The sequence below is a fragment of the Electrophorus electricus genome, chromosome 1 (assembly GCF_013358815.1).
Source record: "Electrophorus electricus isolate fEleEle1 chromosome 1, fEleEle1.pri, whole genome shotgun sequence".
NCBI classification, from domain to species: domain Eukaryota; kingdom Metazoa; phylum Chordata; class Actinopteri; order Gymnotiformes; family Gymnotidae; genus Electrophorus; species Electrophorus electricus.
Genome location: NC_049535.1, coordinates 23,245,762 through 23,266,183, shown reverse-complemented (window position 1 = coordinate 23,266,183; position 20,422 = coordinate 23,245,762). Strand labels below are relative to the sequence as shown.

Genomic DNA, 20,422 nt, shown 5'->3' with positions numbered 1-20,422 from the left:
GATATGGTAGTGGGTGTTGGTGTGAGTGTGTCAGCTGCAGCAGTACTGGTGGTCTTTTTACATGTGTCAGTGTTACTGCTGGCTTAAGACCGGCCTTCCACCTGAAAATATAACGGGGGTCCTGCGGTCAGAAGGAGCTGGAAGGAGACCAACACAAAACTGCATGGCAACAGCGACATTGTACAACTGCCACCTAACAACCGTCTCCAGTAATGGAGGCGGCGCGCGTGTGTAGAGGAGTTGTCGTAGCCCCGTCGGAGGGGTACAGAGGGGTACAGCGTGTGGACTGTTTGGTTTTGCGAACAAACGTCTCCGCTTGAAAAAAATGGATCCGAGGAGGCCGCGCGGAAGCAGCCTGTTGTTGTGTAACAGGCCGTTCGTGCTGGCCGGCTCTCGTTAGGAGGAGAGAACATGCAGCTCCTCGCTGTTATGTACACTCCACTTTCCCCCTCAACAAAAGCTGGTTCTCATTTATCTGGAGATCAACACGAACACAGCTCTTCCTGTTGCTCTCTCTCCCTCTCGCTCCCTCTCCCTCTCTCTGCATGTTTCATTCTCTGACCTCTTCTCTCTGCCCTTCTCTCCTGAATCTCTCTCTTTCTCTCTCTTGGCGAGGAGGCTGACACAGGGCCAGTGTCGCCTGGAAACCACTGGGCAGGCACTTAACGTAGGGGCCCCCTGCCTCCAGCAGGGCTCACCCTGGCAGCGGTGCTCAGGCCTTCCTCACTGGTCAGGGTCATCTTTAGAGCCTAGCGGACTCCCCTCCCCTCCTTATACTTAATGACGGAAGTAGAGGTGAGAGAATGAATGAAATAAGAAAAAGGGAGGGGACGTGTACGGAAGAAATATTTTCCAGCATATCTTTCACACTGTTTACTGACTCTGAAATATGATGACATTTAAAGAGCATAAATGTCACAAACACGATTCATATCTGAGGGATTTTTTCTTTACCGAGGGTAACCAAAGGATACTTGCCAAGAGAAATCCCCTTTCAAACCACAATTACATTTCAAACCACAACCCACAACCAGCAGACTTGCTTTAATATTCACTCTAGATTACAAAGTGTGGGGTGGGTGGTGGGGTTTATACCTTCATAATGCCATTCCAGTTGTCACCAGTGGAGACCTGGAAGAGAGTGAGGAAGGCCATGCCGAAGTTCTCGAAGGTGGCGTGCCGGCTCATGCCCTCGCACGGGTAATCCTCATTACACACTGTGAGAGACATACCAGGAGTTCACACCATGGGGATTTCAAAAGGGGGGCGGGGGCATTTCTACACACACAAATGAGGAGTTCGGCCCACATTTACGGGAAAACAACCCTGGAAGCTTTAGCAATGACATGCACCTTCAGTTCATCTGTAATTGTCTTCACAGCATGAGAGATGTTTGTACGCAAAAGTCTTTTACCCAATTCACCGAAGAGTTCCACTCCCAGCGCAGCATAGATGAAGAAGAGCAGCATGAAGAGGAGGCCCAGGTTCCCCACCTGGGTGGGAACACATGAGCAGGTGCATCTTAACGTGACCTCTGTCCATATACACAAGATGAGTCATATAAGTAAGATGAGTCAGAAAGCTGCACTGTTTTCTGCTGAGTGTTTTCTATACCGCCCGTGATAAAGAAGCACAGTTAACCCTGGCCAAGGGGTGGACGGGTGACGTGCACGAGTGAATGAAAGCGAGGCAATTTGCTGGGTTTTCAGTGCCCTGGCTGATCAGGGCTGCAGAGGTCTCGCATGCTCTGCTCCGCTCTGCCTCCCTGGAGAGGAACCAAGTGCAACACAACGAGCTGATAAATAACAGGTACTGAATTATCACGTTTAATGGTCCGAGTGGCCTGTCTCTTAATGCAGCTGGCACACACACAGGACGGAGAACAAAAAAGACCCAGACCCCCCCCCCCCCCCCCCCACTACACACACACACACACACAGCCACAAAAACACACCCACCCCCCCCCCCCAACACACACATTCCAGCATTATAAAGCCATTATAAAGCCATAACTTAAATAAAATGGCATAAGACATGCACAAACAGCAGCCTTAAGTGATGGTGATTAACCAAAGAGCAAAAGGAGTGGGTGAACTAAGCATATAAAATGGCATGTCGAGTTATGGCCGTTTGTGCAATTGTGCAGCTCTGACAATCATTTTGCTCCATCAACTTGGCCAGTGGGTGTCATAAAACAAAGCCTGAGTTTTAGTGGGAGTGTATCACTAATACACAAGCCTGCAATGTTTTCGAAAAATGAGGAGAGACAAACAGAACTGCATTATAGCTGCTGTCTCTGTGGGGTTTGTACTATGAATGAAAGTGGTGATATAGCTGATAATGAAGACAGATGTGCCTTTTTGGTAATCCATACACTTTAGTTCCAATGTTGTAACACTGCTGTCCTCTACATTACGGTATATAAGAGGACATTTGTTAACCTTTACTTATCAAACCTCACTTTGACAGGAGATTGAACAGCTGTGGTTTGTAATTAGATTGCATAAATGTTGTCATGAGTTGGACTATAGGCCTGATGTACATCTCTGCATGGTGCGTAGTAGCAGAGGATAACCTAAGGCTGTACGCAATCACTTCATGCTATAGTTTAACTCTTGGGTAAGTCTAATAGTAGATTTGCAGACAGAATACCTCGAAACAATTAGAAAGCCTATATGAGAAAGAAAGCATGGACACCTCTTAAATATTAGACAGGAACCTGAAATTCAGATCCCAACAGGTATTGTCTCAGTCATATCACTACAGCTGTGCACTGAAATGTGACAAAAAATAAGTAAATTCAGGGCCCATGTTCACTGCTTTGGTCTTGATTATATAATTTGTTGGGAATGAAGTCAAAAAAATCCATGCACAAATGTTACCCCGACAACCCTCATTACTCTAACGTTATTTCTGATTAGCTTCTCATGACATGAGGAGACTGGGGAGGGAAAGAGCCAAACATGCTACAGCCCACGGGAGGACTGCTCACGCCCACTGTCCCAGAGACACGCCCACCTGGGATCTCTCTATTCTGCAAGGCTCAGCCAGCACTACAGCCCACGGGAGGACTGCTCACGCCCACTGTCCCAGAGACACGCCCACCTGGGATCTCTCTATTCTGCAGGGCTCAGCCAGCACTACAGCCCACGGGAGGACTGCTCACGCCCACTGTCCCAGAGACACGCCCACCTGGGATCTCTCTATTCTGCAGGGCTCAGCCAGCACTACAGCCCACGGGAGGACTGCTCACGCCCACTGTCCCAGAGACACGCCCACCTGGGATCTCTCTATTCTGCAGGGCTCAGCCAGCACTACAGCCCACGGGAGGACTGCTCACGCCCACTGTCCCAGAGACACGCCCACCTGGGATCTCTCTATTCTGCAGGGCTCAGCCAGCACTACAGCCCACGAGAGGACTGCTCACGCCCACTGTCCCAGAGACACGCCCACCTGGGATCTCTCTATTCTGCAGGGCTCAGCCAGCACTACAGCCCATGGGAGGACTGCTCACGCCCACTGTCCCAGAGACACGCCCACCTGGGATCTCTCTATTCTGCAGGGCTCAGCCAGCACTACAGCCCACGGGAGGACTGCTCACGCCCACTGTCCCAGAGACACGCCCACCTGGGATCTCTCTATTCTGCAGGGCTCAGCCAGCACTACAGCCCACGGGAGGACTGCTCACGCCCACTGTCCCAGAGACACGCCTACCTGGGATCTCTCTATTCTGCAGGGCTCAGCCAGCACTACAGCCCACGGGAGGACTGCTCACGCCCACTGTCCCAGAGACACGCCCACCTGGGATCTCTCTATTCTGCAGGGCTCAGCCAGCACTACAGCCCACACGAGGACTGCTCACGCCCACTGTCCCAGAGACACGCCCACCTGGGATCTCTCTATTCTGCAGGGCTCAGCCAGCACTACAGCCCACGGGAGGACTGCTCACACCCACTGTCCCAGAGACACGCCCACCTGGGATCTCTCTATTCTGCAGGGCTCAGCCAGCACTACAGCCCACGTGAGGACTGCTCACGCCCACTGTCCCAGAGACACGCCCACCTGGGGTCTCTCTATTCTGCAGGGCTCAGCCAGCACTACAGCTTACGGAGAGGCACGACTGTAAATGTCACTAACGTCCATTTACAAAAACCTGTGCTCTATGACTATGACTATGCTGTATGTCCAAAATATATACTGCACTTTAAAAGGTTTTGGGGTGAATATGATATTTTCAAAAGAGCCCAGTTTTCTCAGAAGTGTCGATTTTTTGTGGATATTCCCGATTGCAATAACTATACATGCATGAAAAAAAGGTTTCTGAAATCAAATTTCTTTTCCTGCTGCTTTGAGTCTAAAAGGCACTAGATGAAACATTATTACTTTGAGGTGCTTTTTCTAGGGCTTAGATTACAGCAAGCTATCAGACCAAAACACAAGGTAACAAAGAAAATACAAAAAAAGCATCAGTGCATGCAGCAATATGTAAGCAGTATGTGGGCTTGTTAATCAGCTGCAGTGTTAATTACCTCCCAGATTGGGTGGGTAAAGGCACAGGGCCTGCTGCTAATGAACACAGAATTATTTTATTGAAGCGATAACTGCACAACAACCACTCACACCATTGCTCATACAACACCTCCCTCCAGACACTTCTCTTGATCAGGTCCACTGGATTCCACTTTCCTACATCAGACCCACTAGACTATCCTTGCCTACAACAGGGTCACTAAGCTTCATGTCCCCACAGGCCCACTAAACTATAACATCCACCAGCAGGTCCCTTGGACTGCACATCCCTGCAGTAGGTTCACAGTTTTCATAGTTCTATAGTATCATAGGTCTATAGTTTTCAACACTATTATTTCACTTTAACCAGCCTGGACGAAACAGAACTGGTTTCCAAATTGCAAGTGTACCGGTCACACCCAATATAAAATAAAATCTGACCTGATGCATCACGAGGAACATACTAGGAAATCAGGGTAGTATTTGCCAGGACCGGCAAAGAGGAGCAGTGGTCCTGTATCTGAAAGGCCTGCATATTTACATTATTGAACTGAAGAATCTTAGAGAAACGGTCAGTCTCTCTTGTAAGGCTATAGGATATGATTTTGGGGGTTATGGCTTGAGCTGGATTCGGCAACCTATTCGAAAGTCCTTTGCAATGGATCAGGCAGAGCAATACGCATACTGGACAAACATATGTAAAAAGTCTTAAGGCAAGAATTGAAATAACCATGAACAACAGTAAAGGCTAGAGAGAAGAAGACACAGCCGTGCATTACTTTGCCCGCAAACACAGTGACACTAACAGATGGGTAGAATGTATAACAACCGTCAGTTGATGAATGACATTTACGTCATATTACATTTACAACATTTTGCAGATGCTCTTGTCCAGGGTGACTTACATATCTATCAAGACTACATGGGTGTTCCCAGTAATCAAACCTACAGAAATATTGACATCAATGTACAGACTGGAAACCACAGATGCATAACAGTTATCTATGCCTTGTCTTGTGCTGCTCTATATATAGTATGGTAAAAAAGGTTGGCACAGAGTGCCTGTGTATGTGTGCATGTGTGTGTGTGTGTGTGTGTGTAGAGGAGGCAGAGTGCTCTGGAGATGTACCTGAGGCAGAGCCTGGACCACTGTATCCAGCAGTGCTCGCATCCCAGTGGCCATTTTCAACAGCTTCAGCACTGCAGGAGACATACGGAGGGTGAGTGGTAAAGGGGTGTGTGTGTGTCTGTGTGTGTGGTGTGTGTGCGCGTGTGTACACGTGTATGTAGTTGTGTGTCTTAATGTGTATGTATCGGTACTAAAGAGACAATGAAAATACACAGAAATCAAAGAGAGAGAGAGAGAGAGAGAAAGGGAACAGGAGAGAAGAGTCAAGGAACTATAAAGAACTCTGCACAGCCAGCAGTGCGTTTTAATGTAATTGATAGTTAAAAGAGACAATAACCAGATTACAGAGTTGCAAAAAACAACTCCTCCACACAAACACACAGGGATCTAAATCCAGCCCAATCAGCAGGGGGCTAAGCAGTGCTGAAAAGGTCAAGGCCACACTAAGCAGCCTCGGTGACCTTGGTGACGCTGTGCTGGGTGTGAATCGGCACTGGTAGCCTGATGTTTGCATTGCTCACAGCAACTAATGGGCAGATCTGAGAATCACCAGCTCTGCAACACAGATTTATGACCAGCCATTGAGGAGGAAATGGAGGGGAGAGAATAGAAGAATCCTAAGAGCAGATGAATAGTGCTGCAGGTGGGTGGGGACAGGGGGTGGGTGGGGCTGAGGGTGGGTGGGGACAGGGGGTGGGTGGGGCTGAGGGTGGGTGGGGACAGGGGGTGGGTGGGGACAGGGGGTGGGTGGGGCTGAGGGTGGGGCGGGACAGGGGGTGGGTGGGGCTGAGGGTGGGTGGGGACAGGGGGTGGGTGGGGACAGGGGGTGGGTGGGGACAGGGGGTGGGTGGGGCTGAGGGTGGGTGGGGACAGGGGGTGGGTGGGGACAGGGGGTGGGTGGAGCTAAGGGTGGGTGGGGCTGAGGGTGGGGCGGGTGCAGGAAGCGGCTGGATGAATATTTTGCAGTATGGCATCCAAAATTAACTTAACACATTTTAAAAAGACACATGGGTTCTGAAATGAAATTTCTGGGTAGTTAGGCATTTTTTTCTTTGAGTGTGCGTGGGTATGTGTGTGTGCGCGTGTACGTGTGTGTAAGTGTGTATGTGTAAGTGTGTGTGTGTGTGTGTAAGTGTGTGTCTGTGTGGTATGTGAATATGAAACTGCCTGTCGGGGATGTGCACTTCTCTCATTATGACAATCAGAGTGTGGATAAGTGAGTGTGCTTGTGTGAGCAGATATACGTCCGTGACTGTGTGTGGGAGTGTGGGGTGTGTGTGTGTGGGATGTGTGTGTGTGTGTGTGTGTTGTTAAATGAGACTAACTTCTGGGGATATGCAGCACCCTCATAATGAAGACGAGGCTGTGTGTGTAAGGGTGCATTTGTGTATGAATTTTGTCTGTGAGTGCCGTTTGTGTTAGTTACTATTAGAGGGCAATGCACAGAGAACCAGGACGTGGCCTCATAATACACTTGATTGCACGTGTGAGCGTGTGTGTGTGTGTGTGCTCATGTGCGTGCATGTAAGTGTGTGTGCGTGCATATCACTGACCACGAGCAATGCGTAGCACCCTCATGATGCGGATGATAGTAGGGTTGATGGGTAAAGCAGCGCTGATCTCAATCTCCTCGAGGGTGATGCCCATAATTGATAGCAGAACTATGGCCAGATCCAGCTGATTCCACCTGCATGCGCACACGCGCACACACACACACACACACACACACACACACACACGCTGCTCATAGTGCTTAACATATATTTTACAATGACGATGTCAGACTTTCACGTAGCAGCCTGGTCTTCACAGCACTACATTTTAATTAGAGCACTTGGGATGTTTTTATCCAAATTGAGTCCAGCTTGCAAAGGCACCTGGGGCACTCAGCGTGGAGCTCGTGAGACCATTTAGCAGAACGCAATTACCGCAAAGACATGTAACAGGTGACCTCATCCCAGACGGCCAGATGACCTCGTTAAGCTAACTTGGCGGGACATACGCCAGAACCTGTTGGATCTCTGTCAGACTGGCAGGGCCCGGTGACGACAGGGTCATGACACAGTGGCCCACCACGTGTCACACACCTGTGCCTCCTGTGTCTGACGGGGCTCCAGACCCCTGCCTTCACCCGTCTGACCCAGTTTAGGGCTGGGCTGGGTTAGTCGGGCCTCGCCCCAGGCTGGGAGACTATAAGGACAATAACTAAGCAGGTGTGAGAGGGCATCCTGGCATCAGGCCCCACTGAACCCGTGGAAAAGAATGCAGAGAGCAGAAAGAGGCCACTATCCACAGTGTGCTTCAGGCATAGTGAGAGAGAGAGAGAGAGAGAGAGAGAGAGACAGCACGAGAGAGAGGGGAGTGTGTGTGTGTGTGTGTGTGCCTGTTTGCAGTACCTGTCTTTGAAGAAACGGCGGACACCAAATGCAATGAGCTTCAAGACAGCCTCTAGCACAAAGGTGCTGGTGAAGAAATAATTACAGTACTTGAGAGTGATCTCCAGAGACTGGAAGGAAGGCAAGAGAGTCAGAGAGAGAGAGTGAGAGAGAGAACATCTTTATAACCTCTGTATAATACAGGAATCAGAAATACAATTACGATTCCTAGAAATGGGTTCCTTTAAAACAACCACTCCTGGTAGCATCTAGATTATTTGAGTTTATTGGTATTATAGATATAAACATGGGAGAATGTCTGAAGTGGATCTGACACAGGAGTTAAAGTGAGACTGGGCATGCGGGCACAGGCTGGTGGGGCCACGGGCTTACATGAGGCTGGTCATAGTGCTCCAGGGACATGGTGACCACGTTCACACAGATGATGATGGTGATGAAGAGGTCCAGGTAGTGGCTGGTGCACAGGGTGTGGATCATTAGACGGATGTGACCGTAACTGGCATAGTAGGGCAGCTTTTGGGCCTCTGCCGACAAGACCAGGGACAGCAGTAAGGCATGAGTGAGCTCTCAGCTACCCTGAACGAGACCTGCATCACTCTCACTGGCGCATCTGAATAGCATTATGTTAGAAGCTCTGTGCTGTGCACACATTCTAGGCATTTTCACTTCGTGGATAATTGAACTTGGAAAAATAAATAATGAAGAATAAAACAAATAACGACTTTAAATATATCTTACAACATTTCCCACAAGATTTCTCAAGCACTCAGCCAAACACAGTTTGGCAGCAAATAAAAATCTTAGATGAACAGCATTCTTGTGACTGTGACAAGTAAGGACCAGCAAACCTTAATTGGCTGATGCACTCTAATTACTGAAAATAATTTCTGTTTACCAAGTTGAAGTCTCTCTCTCTCCCTCTCCCTTCCATTCTCTATATCCTTCTGTCTCTCTCCCTCCCCCTCTCTCTCTTACTCCGTCTCTTCTTCTCCATGCGACGGAGCCTCTTCTCCTCCCTCCTCCTGGCCTCCTCCACCTCCTGGTGCTGCCGGCACTTGTGGAAGTTCTCCACCACCACGCCCACGAACATGTTCAGCACGAAGAAGCTGACGATGAGGAGGAAGGAGATGAAGTACAGCAGCATCCAGGGGTTGTTGTTGGTGACGGGCTAGCCAGAGACAGGAGGAGGTGAGGATAGAGGTGGGAACACAAACAGGGAGGTTACCTCCAGACACCCAGCCCGGCCGTGCTCCCAATGGATTTCTCTCAAACAATCTACGTGAACGAGGACTGAAACCTGTGGAGCTGCAGGCGGAATATCTCCGCTGCGTTTATACTAGTCCCCCCAGGGTGCAGTGTTCACAGGGGCTCGTCGGGAAGCGCAGGCCCATTAGTGCGGCCTGCTGCAAGCTTTGCCGTGCTCCAACAGCGAGGCGGCTGGAGGAGCCGGTGTGACCACAAGTAAATATTCTGGAGCCCCTGTCTGCTTGCCCAGGCTGATGGACACCTCTGACTGTAGGCCCAACCTCCTCACGGGCTGGTCCTGACTGCTAATGCCAGCCAGATCACTGTTCTGGGCTTAAAGTGCCCTGGAACGTAATGCTTTTTCTGCACACAGACTGAAGAAAGCTACCTGTTTTTTGTTTTCTAATTGCAGGACAAATATTTACTGAGGTTACTGGATATTTACAAATATTTACCAACTCATTGTTTTATTGTTCTACAAGAGTTTTGTTGCTTTATCAAAAGATGCCTTTTGATCATTTACAATACAAAGTTAACAAATGGTTGATTATTTTTACATTTTGAGATTTGGCCTGCAGTGGGAATCCTATAGCCCGGTGCAGGTCTTCTCTGGGCTGTTAAAGACTATGGGGCTGTGTGAAGGGCACCAAGAGGAGAGTTTCAAAAGGAGATCTTACCTGTTGGTCCACCCCCACTGCATCTAGACCATGGTACATTATGTTAACCCAGCCATCCTTCGAAGCCAGGACGAACAGAGACATCAGAGCCTGTGATGGAAAGACGTGTGCATGCGAGTACACACACACACACACACACACACACACACACACACACACACAAAGCCCAAATGACAGACAGAAGGAGACAATAAACACACATTTTAGAGAGAATACAGACACCACCACACACATCACACTCCCCACGCACACATAATCCACAGATATGCAAAAGATACATGGATAACACTGTCAGCATGCTGCCAAAAGCACAGAGACATGGGAAAAGATCACCAATCACGACAGCCACAGCTGCTCTGTGCTCCAAATCAGCGAGAATTCCTCCGTGTCACATGACAGGCCAGTTGCCTTGAGAAACAAACCAACCTGGCCCAGATTGTCAAAGTTGTACTTGTGATGGACCCATTTGTAATTGGCGAGGAGGCAGTCGGACTTGTTGGTGATGTTTTTGACGTCCAGGCCCAGGCAGTAGAAGAATTTTCCTTTGAAAAGCTGCCAGGGTGAAACAAACACATGAGATCACTCAGACCCGGCGGTCTCATTTGGTCGTCGTCGTTGTCCCCCACCCAACGGCGTACGGTGAGGCACCAGCAAAAATAAAGACAAGAAAAGCAATGGCAGAGAAATGCCCCTCTAGAGGCAAAGGTGGATAATGGAAAAAAGAACAATAACAGAGGGAGAAAAACAACTATAATGCAACAGAAGAGATAAGCAAGTGGACTTTACAGGGGAGGGACACTCAGAGCCATACAAAAAACCCCAAAAGGGATAAAGGGAGCTGCTTGACAGAGACAGATGCGGGCCCCAGGGGCTCTGTGCAACACCTGGACTCCGAGGATGCCGAAGATGATGAAGAACGCACAGCAGATCAGGACGATGTTTCCAATGGGCTTCAGTGAGGTGATCAGAGTCTCCACTACCAGCTTGAGGCCCGGGGCCCGGCTGATTACCCTGGGTTGTAGGATGGGAGGGGCAAGTGGAAAAGGGGAGTTACCGCCAACACTGCCCATCTCATCAGCGACACCCACACAATGGGAGATGCCAGATTAGTGGCCCTCTGCCCCAGTCCTGCACTCAGTCCTGCACACTTCCAATGCCCAGAGCGCAGGTCTACTGCCTACGCTTCACATGGAGTATTTAAAGACTGAAGACTGCTCACCTTCAGTCCTTCCTTTACACTCAGCGTTCATTCATTTTACAAGTGGAGAGGAACAGACATCTGCACAATGTGTTCAATGCTCGAACATTCGTAGTTCGATGGCTATTTACCAAGCTATTTCTGAACGGAATCAGGTGAGCTAAGCAAGACAGACACAGATCCCAGGACTCACACTAGGAACCAATGATCTCAGTAACACTTCTAGCACATACTGCAATTTTTACACAAATCTACTTGAATTAACTGCTGTCTTACACATGCTTGTGGTTCCTCCTCCATACCTGAGGGGGCGCAATGTACGCAGAAGCCTGAGGACCCTGAGCACTCCCAGGATCTTGGCCCCACCCGCCATTGACACCACAATGTCAACCAGCGAGACAAACACCAGAAAGCCATCCAGAATATTCCAGCTGCTACGCAAGTAGGCGTGATCTCCCAAGTATAATCCCATAGACACCACCTGGGAGGTGGGGTGGGGTGGGTTAGAGAGAGAGAGAGAAATAAAATGATTTCACAGTGTGCTTCTCATCTATACTTCTGTTATATATTCTACAGTATATATAACATATGTTCCGGGTTCCTCTATGTTCCTCTACACACTCACATATGTCCCTTGTTTTTTAAATGCCCATGTATGCCTACATCCTGTTAACTACATGATAAGATGATTTACACCAGAATTATGTCCGCTGGTCACTATAAACGCAAATTAAACTACAACTAACTCAGAGCTGTATAAATAAAATATACATTTTGTTTGAGTGAGAGTTATTGGAGTTACATAAGTAGAACTTTTATGGCCACAAGCACACGCGCAATCCTGAATGTGAACACACTTACACACAAGCACATAAACAATAAGTTAATGTAAACACACACAAATTTGCTTTTATACTTTGGGGTCAAACAGGACACATTTGCAATATATGTAGCTACCTCTTTGAAAAGCTCTAAACTTAAACTTGGCAGTAACTATAAACTAACTATAAAGAACTGGTTTGGCCCTTTCAGGTTTGTAAAAGACATTTCACAATGTCAGGCCCATTTAGCTCTTCTGACATGGTAGGATATCTCTGTTTTGTTTTTGTTTTTTGTTTTTTTTACATTGTAAAGGTATTTTTGTTCTGAAACACACACCCACACACACACACACCCACACAAGCAAACACAATGCACCGTGTGTGAGGTCTGACTGGTCCACTCTTCGTCTGTTGCACTGTTTAATAATTGTTTGGGTTACATAATGGGTGGCCTACATGTGCCAAATGTGGAGCTGAGTAGCCGGGGACCGGCTGCGAGACTTATTGCAAGCGGGAGCGGAAACTGCCTCTAATTAATAGCACTGCTTAATTGCTCACCATGAGAGAGATGGAGAGAGCCAGCAAACTCAACTAACCCCACCCCAGCGAGGGAAACAAGCAGTGGTGTGGTTGTCACGATTGCTACAGCTGCGCCTGCTACGACACCACCTGCTGCGACTACACCTGCCCCAGCATCGCCCCGCTCCACCTCTCTGACCCCAGACCACTCTTGCTCCCAATTCCTGCGGTCACGACAGCAGCAGCGTCAGTGAGTCTGACTCTCAACGCTGGTCCTTGGACGTCAGGCCTGGACACGCCTTTCCATTTATTCAGCTTTGGTCTCTCACGTCTGCAAAACCTCCTGTGTTGCTTTGCTGATTAAACATTTGCTCTTTTTAAAACCGTGCTCATATAAACCTATTAGTGCCATCCCATATAAATGCACAGAGGAGTAATTTTAGCCTTAAATATTTCAAGCACATTTTAATGGTTTTATTTTTAACATCCAAGACGCATTAAATATGAACTTCTCCCGCACTGCTGCCTATGAGGCTAAAGAGGGTAGTGCTGACACACAGCCCTGATTTTATGAGAAAAAGCCTGGCTGCACATTAACAATCAGAGGAATAGTGCCAGCACAGTTTATGGTAAAAATCAGACTTTTATGGTGTTGAAATCACCAACATCATTGGGACAGTGGCAGCAGTAAGCAGAATCATGCTGCATTTACCTTTAATGTCATCTCGCCAACGAAGATCCCAGTAAACACATAATTGGAGATGGTGAGGAAAAGCCGCTCCTAGAGAGAAACAAACACAAATTGCAAAGTAAAATGAAAAAAGTACGTTTTCCGCATTTTCTTAGGCGCATGTATCAAGTGAGTCAGAGGGAAAGAAAGCAAAATGATGAACAGAAAGGACAGAGTTGGTTAAGGAGAAGACAATGTAAACATACACAATGGTTTATAATACATTGTCCATCCAGTTAGTGGCACTGACAATTTTTTTTTAATTATTCAGGAGGCAGCCAAGAGTCAAAAAGCACAAAAGATAAGTGAGTAGTAATGCCATTGGTGTAGCAGTATAATGTGATATAGTCACTGAAACCCATTTGTCTTATTTTCTAACTCATTGTACATGCTGATGCGCTCATTCCAAGGACTTCCCAGAGTCACCAAAGGGACTTCTCCACCCACAGCACTGTATGATGTCACTGACCTCATCTGACCTCACAGCGCAGTCTTTAAGCCCTTCACAACCTATGACCCAATGCATCAAGGTGAGGAAACCCCAGCCCCGAGCCATGAAGGGGCTCCCCAGCGGGGAGTGGCACAGGTCTGAATGTCCACGTGTCTGCAGGAAGTGGGCTTACCAAGCTGCCCTGGAGGATCCTGGGCCTCTCCAGAGCCACAGTGATGCAGTTTGAGAAGATGAAGGCCAGCACCACGTAATCGAACAGCTTATGGGCTATGATGGACTGACACAGCAGCCTGAACCTGAGTGCCAAAGAGGGAGACATGAGGAAGGAAGGAGAGACAGGAAATGGGGTGGGGGGGGGGAGATATAAAAAAGGAAATAAAGAATAACGATGAAAAGGAAGAACGTGGTTTAACTGCGCACAGTAAAAAGCCAAGAGCTGAAGTCCTTTAGAGTACATCGTTCATGCTGGTTCATGTCGGTTAGCAGCACCGACATTTCTTCTGACAGATTTTTACAACTGCCATTTTTCAAAGCATTCCAGCAGACATTAAAGGCGCGGGAACCCTTTAAACATCGACAGTTCTCAGTGCCCACATATCTGTAACCAGAGAACACAAGCGCTGCTGTGGGTAGACGCTGCCAATGACAAACTCAGAATCAGTTTTTCTATGTTCTCTGAAGCCCAAATCTGGAACCTACAGAGGCAGGTTGGACAGCGCACTACCCATCATGCACTACCATTCACGGTCCCTACTTGACAGGTGAGCAAGTTCACATTAGTGGGTCAGCTCACGTATCCACTCCATGTATTTAAGGCGTTTCCTCATTTACTGGTGCTGTTTTAAAACAGCAGAGGGTTGACACACAGGGAGTGGGAATCACCCGCCACTATCTCGCTGATGCCGATCAATATCCTAAATCAAACCAGTCTCTAAAGAACTGCCAGCCCATCATGACTATTGATCTAATTTGTGTGTGTGTGTGTGTGCACGTAGCTGTGTGTGACAGTGGTCAGAAGATGTTCCTATGTCTACAGCACTAGGCTAAAAAAGGAAGCTATCCAATGTGTTATAATCTTACTGACCCTCTCCATTTAGCCAAGACAGTCTCAATCCCGCAGGACTCCACTGAATGTATATAAATAGCATCTGTTATTGTTAATTCAGTACCAAGTGAAACTATTTAGGGTAATTTGTCTCTTTTCTTACAGTGTAGCATATTTATATTGGCATGCTAAGTATGCAACAACATATCAACAAAAGGATTCGTTTTTCTTGTTTCATGTCATAAGATTCAACTGATCATACTCACCAAATATTGTAACTAATGCTATTGCATATTTGATCTTCACTACCATTAAAGAAACAGTACAGGTGAACAAAACGAAAGCTCTTACTGCTTGTTGTGGAGACATCACAACAAATAGAGATGGGATTGTGGACTAACTTGTTCTGAGGGGAGAAGAGGTAGATGGACCAGTCCTCTCGCGTATCGCACCAGTCCGGCCGGTACACCTCGATCATCTTCTGGATCCGGAAGCACAAGCTCTGTCCAGCAACAATGACCGTGCATTATTTTGTGTTGTGGTAAAGCTTTACCTAGCCATTTTTTAAAAAACTACCCATCCTTAACCACCAGTTCAGCACGTCTGTGAATTTGAGAAGGCCTGGATCGCTCAATTCTGAAGCGAAGAACATGATTCGTTCCAGAACGACTAACAAGGGAACAAATGCCTGCAAATGCAATTGAGTGTCAGGCCATTTATGAAACAATGGCATCCCATGATTCCCGTCCCCCTGGAGGAGCCATAACGCTGTCCTTAATTGCATACCAAATGAGCGAGGGGTGTAAATGAAAATGTGTGAGCCCACTGCCATCTGTCAGGCCTAATCCTCGATGCTGCCATTAATTGAGACTGCTTAATCGTCCGCTTGGCTTTGTCGCTTAGAAACTGGGCACAACTCAGAAGCATCCCTCAAGAGAGGAAAGGAACACCCAAGCCAGTGTTGTGAGGCTGCTTGCATTAAGCTGCATCTTGCTTGCTTTCACAAAGGCAGCGGCTGACCTGGCAGGAGAATATGCTTCTCAGGTTTGGTTTAATCCAACCAGGTAGGATTATGCAACAAAGTGTCGATACTAGATACAAATTTTGGTTTCAGATTATGCATCAAGGTGTCTAACTCCAGCCCTGGTGATGCACTACTACTGCAGAGTTCAGCTAATTAAGGCCTTCAGTAGCCTCTTAATGCATGACCCTGGTGTGTTGGAACTTTGCTGGTTAACAGATCTCCAGGGCCGGGTTTGGACACCTCCATCCTCCATTACGGGTCCGCAGACTCACGTAGTCGAGCTCATCCTCCAGGTCCTCCCTGTCCTTGCGCGTGTTAACTTCAGGAAAGACTTCACTTAGGATCTGCTGCTGAGCCATGGGGGTCTTGCCGTTGCAGTCCTGGTGCTCCCCTCCGCTCCCCACACCTCCTGAGAGGCTGTTCTTGCGCTGGCGTGGGTGCAGCGGGGCTGCCGGGGGCCTGGGTGCCCGCAGCAGCTCCGGGAGCTCCAGGGACAGGGCACGCCGGTCCCTCTGCGGGACGAAGTGCCGGGAGAGGAGGGGCGGGGGCAGGGGCATGGGCCGAGGAGACAGGAGCGACTCCTGCTCTGCCGTTTGGGAGTGGGCGCCGTGCACCCGCAGGCTGCCCCCGGCGCCGACCCGCAAGGCCAGGCTACGCGAGGGCCGCATCTGGTTGTTCCAGCTGGACCTGCGGCTCCACGGGCCGTGGGGAGCCGGACAGCCCCAGTTCTGGTATAGGGAGCCACGTCCTGGACACTGTAGGCACAAGGAGAACGCAATGCCACTCGCTTTAAAGAGCCTCCCTTGACAGATCAGCCTTCTTTAACAATTACTACACTTTCCGTCAGGAACGTCATTGCCGTGCTTGTCGTGTTAAGTCGCTCTCAGCTTTACAAGTGCGGTCCGCGCGTATGCTAATGCGGAGCTTGGCTGATGGCTAGTTATAGTTTTCTGAGTGCTATGTAAGTGTCCTATTAATGGTGTGGTAAATGCTAATACATGCAGAGATGACGGCTAATTACAGGCTCCTTTGTGCTTGGTTTTAGGCGATTTGCGGTGCAGAAGTGCGCCGTCAAACCCTCCCCAAGCTTCTGGAGAACAATCGTTTGGGCCCTGTGTGGCAGTGCTCACCAGAGCTCTCTGCTCAGGGTTGGCCCTCTCCAGTGAGGTCACGCTGCTCTTGCGGGAGCCCAGGGTGAAGCTTAACCTTTCGGCCGGGTACATGCCCAGGGCGTTGGGCATCGTGCCCAGGTCTAGATGTCCGTTGGGGGTCAGGGTGCAGATTTTAGGGTCTGGAAGAGGGGCACAAATTGGAAATTATTTCATATCCTATTGAAAGGCTATGCCAGTCAGCACTAGATCATGCAGTCACATTTCAGAGCAGCATGGGAGCAAAAAGCCTCGTCTTGCTGAAGAAAGGTGTCAGATTAAGACACACAGAGCAAGAGTGCTTCCTGTTTGTAAGGCACAGGTACCAGTGTGTCTTGTAAAGCCTACTAAAATGTCAGGCTTTCTGAACCTCTGAAGTCAAGGCTCCTTTGAGTCCAGGCTATGGCAGAGACACTCATCAGTTTGCCTTCTGTGAGCTGGGAGTTGCTGAAGAGCTCTCTGTATGCCTGCATCATTTATTGCTATGTCACATGGCAACAAGACAATTTCTGCAGTCAATCTGTATTTAAAGTCATCCCCACATGCTTTAATGATTTATTTATTAATGTATCAATTATTAATGTATTAATTCTGTTAAATAAAGAATTGCACAGACATGCTTTTATAAAAAAAAAAAATAAAAAAATAAAAATAAATAAATATATATATATATATATATATATATATATATATATATATATATATATATATATATATATATATATATATATATATAAAGCAAAGCAAATGGAAAGAATTCAAGACAGCCCACTGCATAATGTACCAGCATAATTTCCTACCAGTGGATCTCAGCAGGGGTTACAACACATGTCTGAGATAGTATGTTATCAAAGTTCAAACACACACACACACACACACACACACACACACACACACGCACACACACACACACACACACACACTAGAGCAGGCCCCCAGGCCACCCACAGCACTGTACCTGACAACTGGAGGGGATCCTTCTCTCTCTCCATTTCCTCAAAGTTGCAGGAAGACCTGTTGTCATCTGAGTATGACCGGTTAGCATCACCCTGCAGGAGAGAGAGAGAGAGAGACAAACAGAGAGAGAGAGAGGGAGAGAGAGAGAGAGAGAGAGAGAGAGAGAGAGAGAGAGAGAGTATGGCAAGAGTAGAGAGAGAAAATGTTAGCAAACAGGAAACACTATTAAACAGCAGGGTGACAGTGAGCAGTGGGCATGTTGTTTGGGGTGACCTCCTCACGGCTGTTGTTGTGCCAGTTCAGTGCTCTTACTCCCTCAGTCTGCATCAAAGATGTAGACCACAACCTGAAAGCCCACTTCTTGACGCTCTCGGGGGAGATAACCTACTCCTGCAGTCTGCCTACCTGCCTGATATAGCCCAGTTTACAGACCCATGTGTGTCAAAAAATAAATTCTGCCATCAGATGTCTCCTGAGACCTCATAGAAAATAACTTAGTGATACAAGTATGGAATAAAAGCAAATGACCCTTTGTTAATCCTCTCGGTTTGCTGTGCAGCACTAAAATCCATGCTGTCACAGTGACTCCTGAAATGGGGCTCTTTTTTTACTTCATAGTTGAATATGGGTGAGCAGTGGACTTAACATGCATTCACTCAAAGCTGACTTCACTCTGTTCATGTTTCACTTGACCCTGTATACTCTCAAAAGAGTCAGTTTTGTCCCTTTCATGTATGTCTCAGATCAAAATATTTCACACACTCCACACTGTATTTAATTCAACACTGTGACCCCTGATTTCTCATACATACCACTGCAATTGTTCCCAAAGGTTGTGGCATTAGACCCAATCCAGAACTCAATTACCCAGCAGCCCTGAGGCGTATGCTTTACCTCAGCCTGAAAGCCTTCCACCAAAATGGCCACAAGCAGGTTGAAGAGAACGTAGTTCCCGAAGGTCATGAGGGCCACAAAATAGAGGGCAGCAAGAGGAGATGTGGAGGCCATGCCGTTGTACAGCACCATGTTCCAGTCCTCCTGAGTTAGGATCTACACACACACACACACACACACCCCAAATATTTTTTTTTTCCTACAGGAACACCAAGAAAATCAGAAGAACTATATGCTTGCTTATGTAAATACATGTGTTCATACTGTCCCTAAAGATGCCATAATTAAGTGGAAAATGCGCTGAAGGAATCCTCCCTTCCCTCTAATCCTTCCACCCACATCCAAACGTTTCTGCAAAGTTCCTCCCTCCAAAGACCCGGCACATAGCCTATCCCTCCATATGCTGTATTCACACACAAATCCACAAGTAGAGGGGAGTGGTTCCTTGTAGCAAAGTTCCCTCGTTGCTTAGGAAATCTTTACATAATACATTAAAAAAAATTATTTAAACAGTTTTATTGCAGATTACAGAGCAACTCTTCAAGCAGATGTCCTAGAGCCAGATTACAGAGCAACTCTTCAAGCAGATGTCCTAGAGCCAGATTACAGAGCAACTCTTCAAGCAGATGTCCTAGAGCCAGACTACAGAGCAACTCTTCAAGCAGATGTCCTAGAGCCAGACTACAGAGCAACTCTTCAAGCAGCTGCCCTAGAGCCAGATTACAGAGCAACTCTTCAAGCAGCTGCCCTAGAGCCAGATTACAGAGCAACTCCTCAAGCAGCTGTCCTAGAGCCAGACTACAGAGCAACTCTTCAAGCAGCTGTCCTAGAGCCAGATTACAGAGCAACTCTTCAAGCAGCTGTCCTAGAGTCAGATTACAGAGCAACTCTTCAAGCAACTCTTCAATCACTGAGCAAGTGTTCTAGCAGCTATTCTCGAGTAGAGTATTTAGTAATAGTGATCAGTGATTTAAAGACATTTAGGAGACTCTCAAAAATGCTTACAGCAGGTTTAAATATAATATTTCACTGCCATGAGGAAACTACGAATGAGGCGTTGGTTAGAGACTAACACAGGTGCTCTGTTAATAGGTAGTACGGCCAGTGTAATGAAGTGTCCGTACCTGAAACACAGTGACGATGGCCCAGAGCAGAGAGTCAAAGTTCTTCCTGTCCGGCACTGTGTCTCCAGCCTCGGTTTTCAGGCTGAACTTACAGCCAAATATGTGCATTCCCAGGATGCTGCTCAAACATTAAACAATGCATTGTTTAGTTCCCACTCCCCCTGAGCTCCCACCAGCTTCATCTCGCCTCCACTTCTGCAGCTGGATGTGGACAATTCCACTATGATGGCAGAGCGCTAACCGCTCATGATTTGTCATGTAAGGAGACAGCGAATTACTGAACACTGTGACATTGTGGTGATTTGCTAAACAAAAAAACGAAGCAAAACACAAACAGGTATATATTTCTAATGCCATCCCCTTCCCCCAAGGAGAGGTACAGTTCCATAGTCAAGGCTTCGATTTTTCAGCTGACACCGTTGCCAGGAAACGGAGGCTAAATCCCCCTGCGTCACTGAGATTTTCTGAACTTCTCGATCCTCTACTATATAAACCTCAGAGGGACGATGAGCGACTCTGACAGGGATCTGCAGATAAAAGTGGCATGTGTCCTGA

General features: G+C 47.7%; 1 protein-coding gene across 1 annotated transcript in view; it reads right to left on the bottom strand.

Annotated features, from left to right (window-relative positions):
* The window catches only part of cacna1ia (calcium voltage-gated channel subunit alpha1 Ia), an 80,658-nt gene that overhangs the window by 15,361 nt on the left and 44,875 nt on the right, over window positions 1-20,422 (bottom strand). The window contains exons 11-29 of the mRNA XM_035523523.1: window positions 19,868-19,985; window positions 18,744-18,899; window positions 17,851-17,941; window positions 16,875-17,035; window positions 16,017-16,499; window positions 15,122-15,222; window positions 13,848-13,971; window positions 13,207-13,275; window positions 11,457-11,635; window positions 10,841-10,967; window positions 10,383-10,508; window positions 9,957-10,046; window positions 9,010-9,202; window positions 8,407-8,558; window positions 8,035-8,144; window positions 7,192-7,325; window positions 5,639-5,709; window positions 1,415-1,493; window positions 1,096-1,217 (exon numbers count right to left, since the gene is read on the bottom strand). Coding sequence (XP_035379416.1) covers window positions 1,096-1,217; window positions 1,415-1,493; window positions 5,639-5,709; window positions 7,192-7,325; window positions 8,035-8,144; window positions 8,407-8,558; window positions 9,010-9,202; window positions 9,957-10,046; window positions 10,383-10,508; window positions 10,841-10,967; window positions 11,457-11,635; window positions 13,207-13,275; window positions 13,848-13,971; window positions 15,122-15,222; window positions 16,017-16,499; window positions 16,875-17,035; window positions 17,851-17,941; window positions 18,744-18,899; window positions 19,868-19,985 — 2,686 coding nt within the window. The remainder of the gene's footprint in view (window positions 1-1,095; window positions 1,218-1,414; window positions 1,494-5,638; window positions 5,710-7,191; window positions 7,326-8,034; window positions 8,145-8,406; window positions 8,559-9,009; window positions 9,203-9,956; window positions 10,047-10,382; window positions 10,509-10,840; window positions 10,968-11,456; window positions 11,636-13,206; window positions 13,276-13,847; window positions 13,972-15,121; window positions 15,223-16,016; window positions 16,500-16,874; window positions 17,036-17,850; window positions 17,942-18,743; window positions 18,900-19,867; window positions 19,986-20,422) is intronic.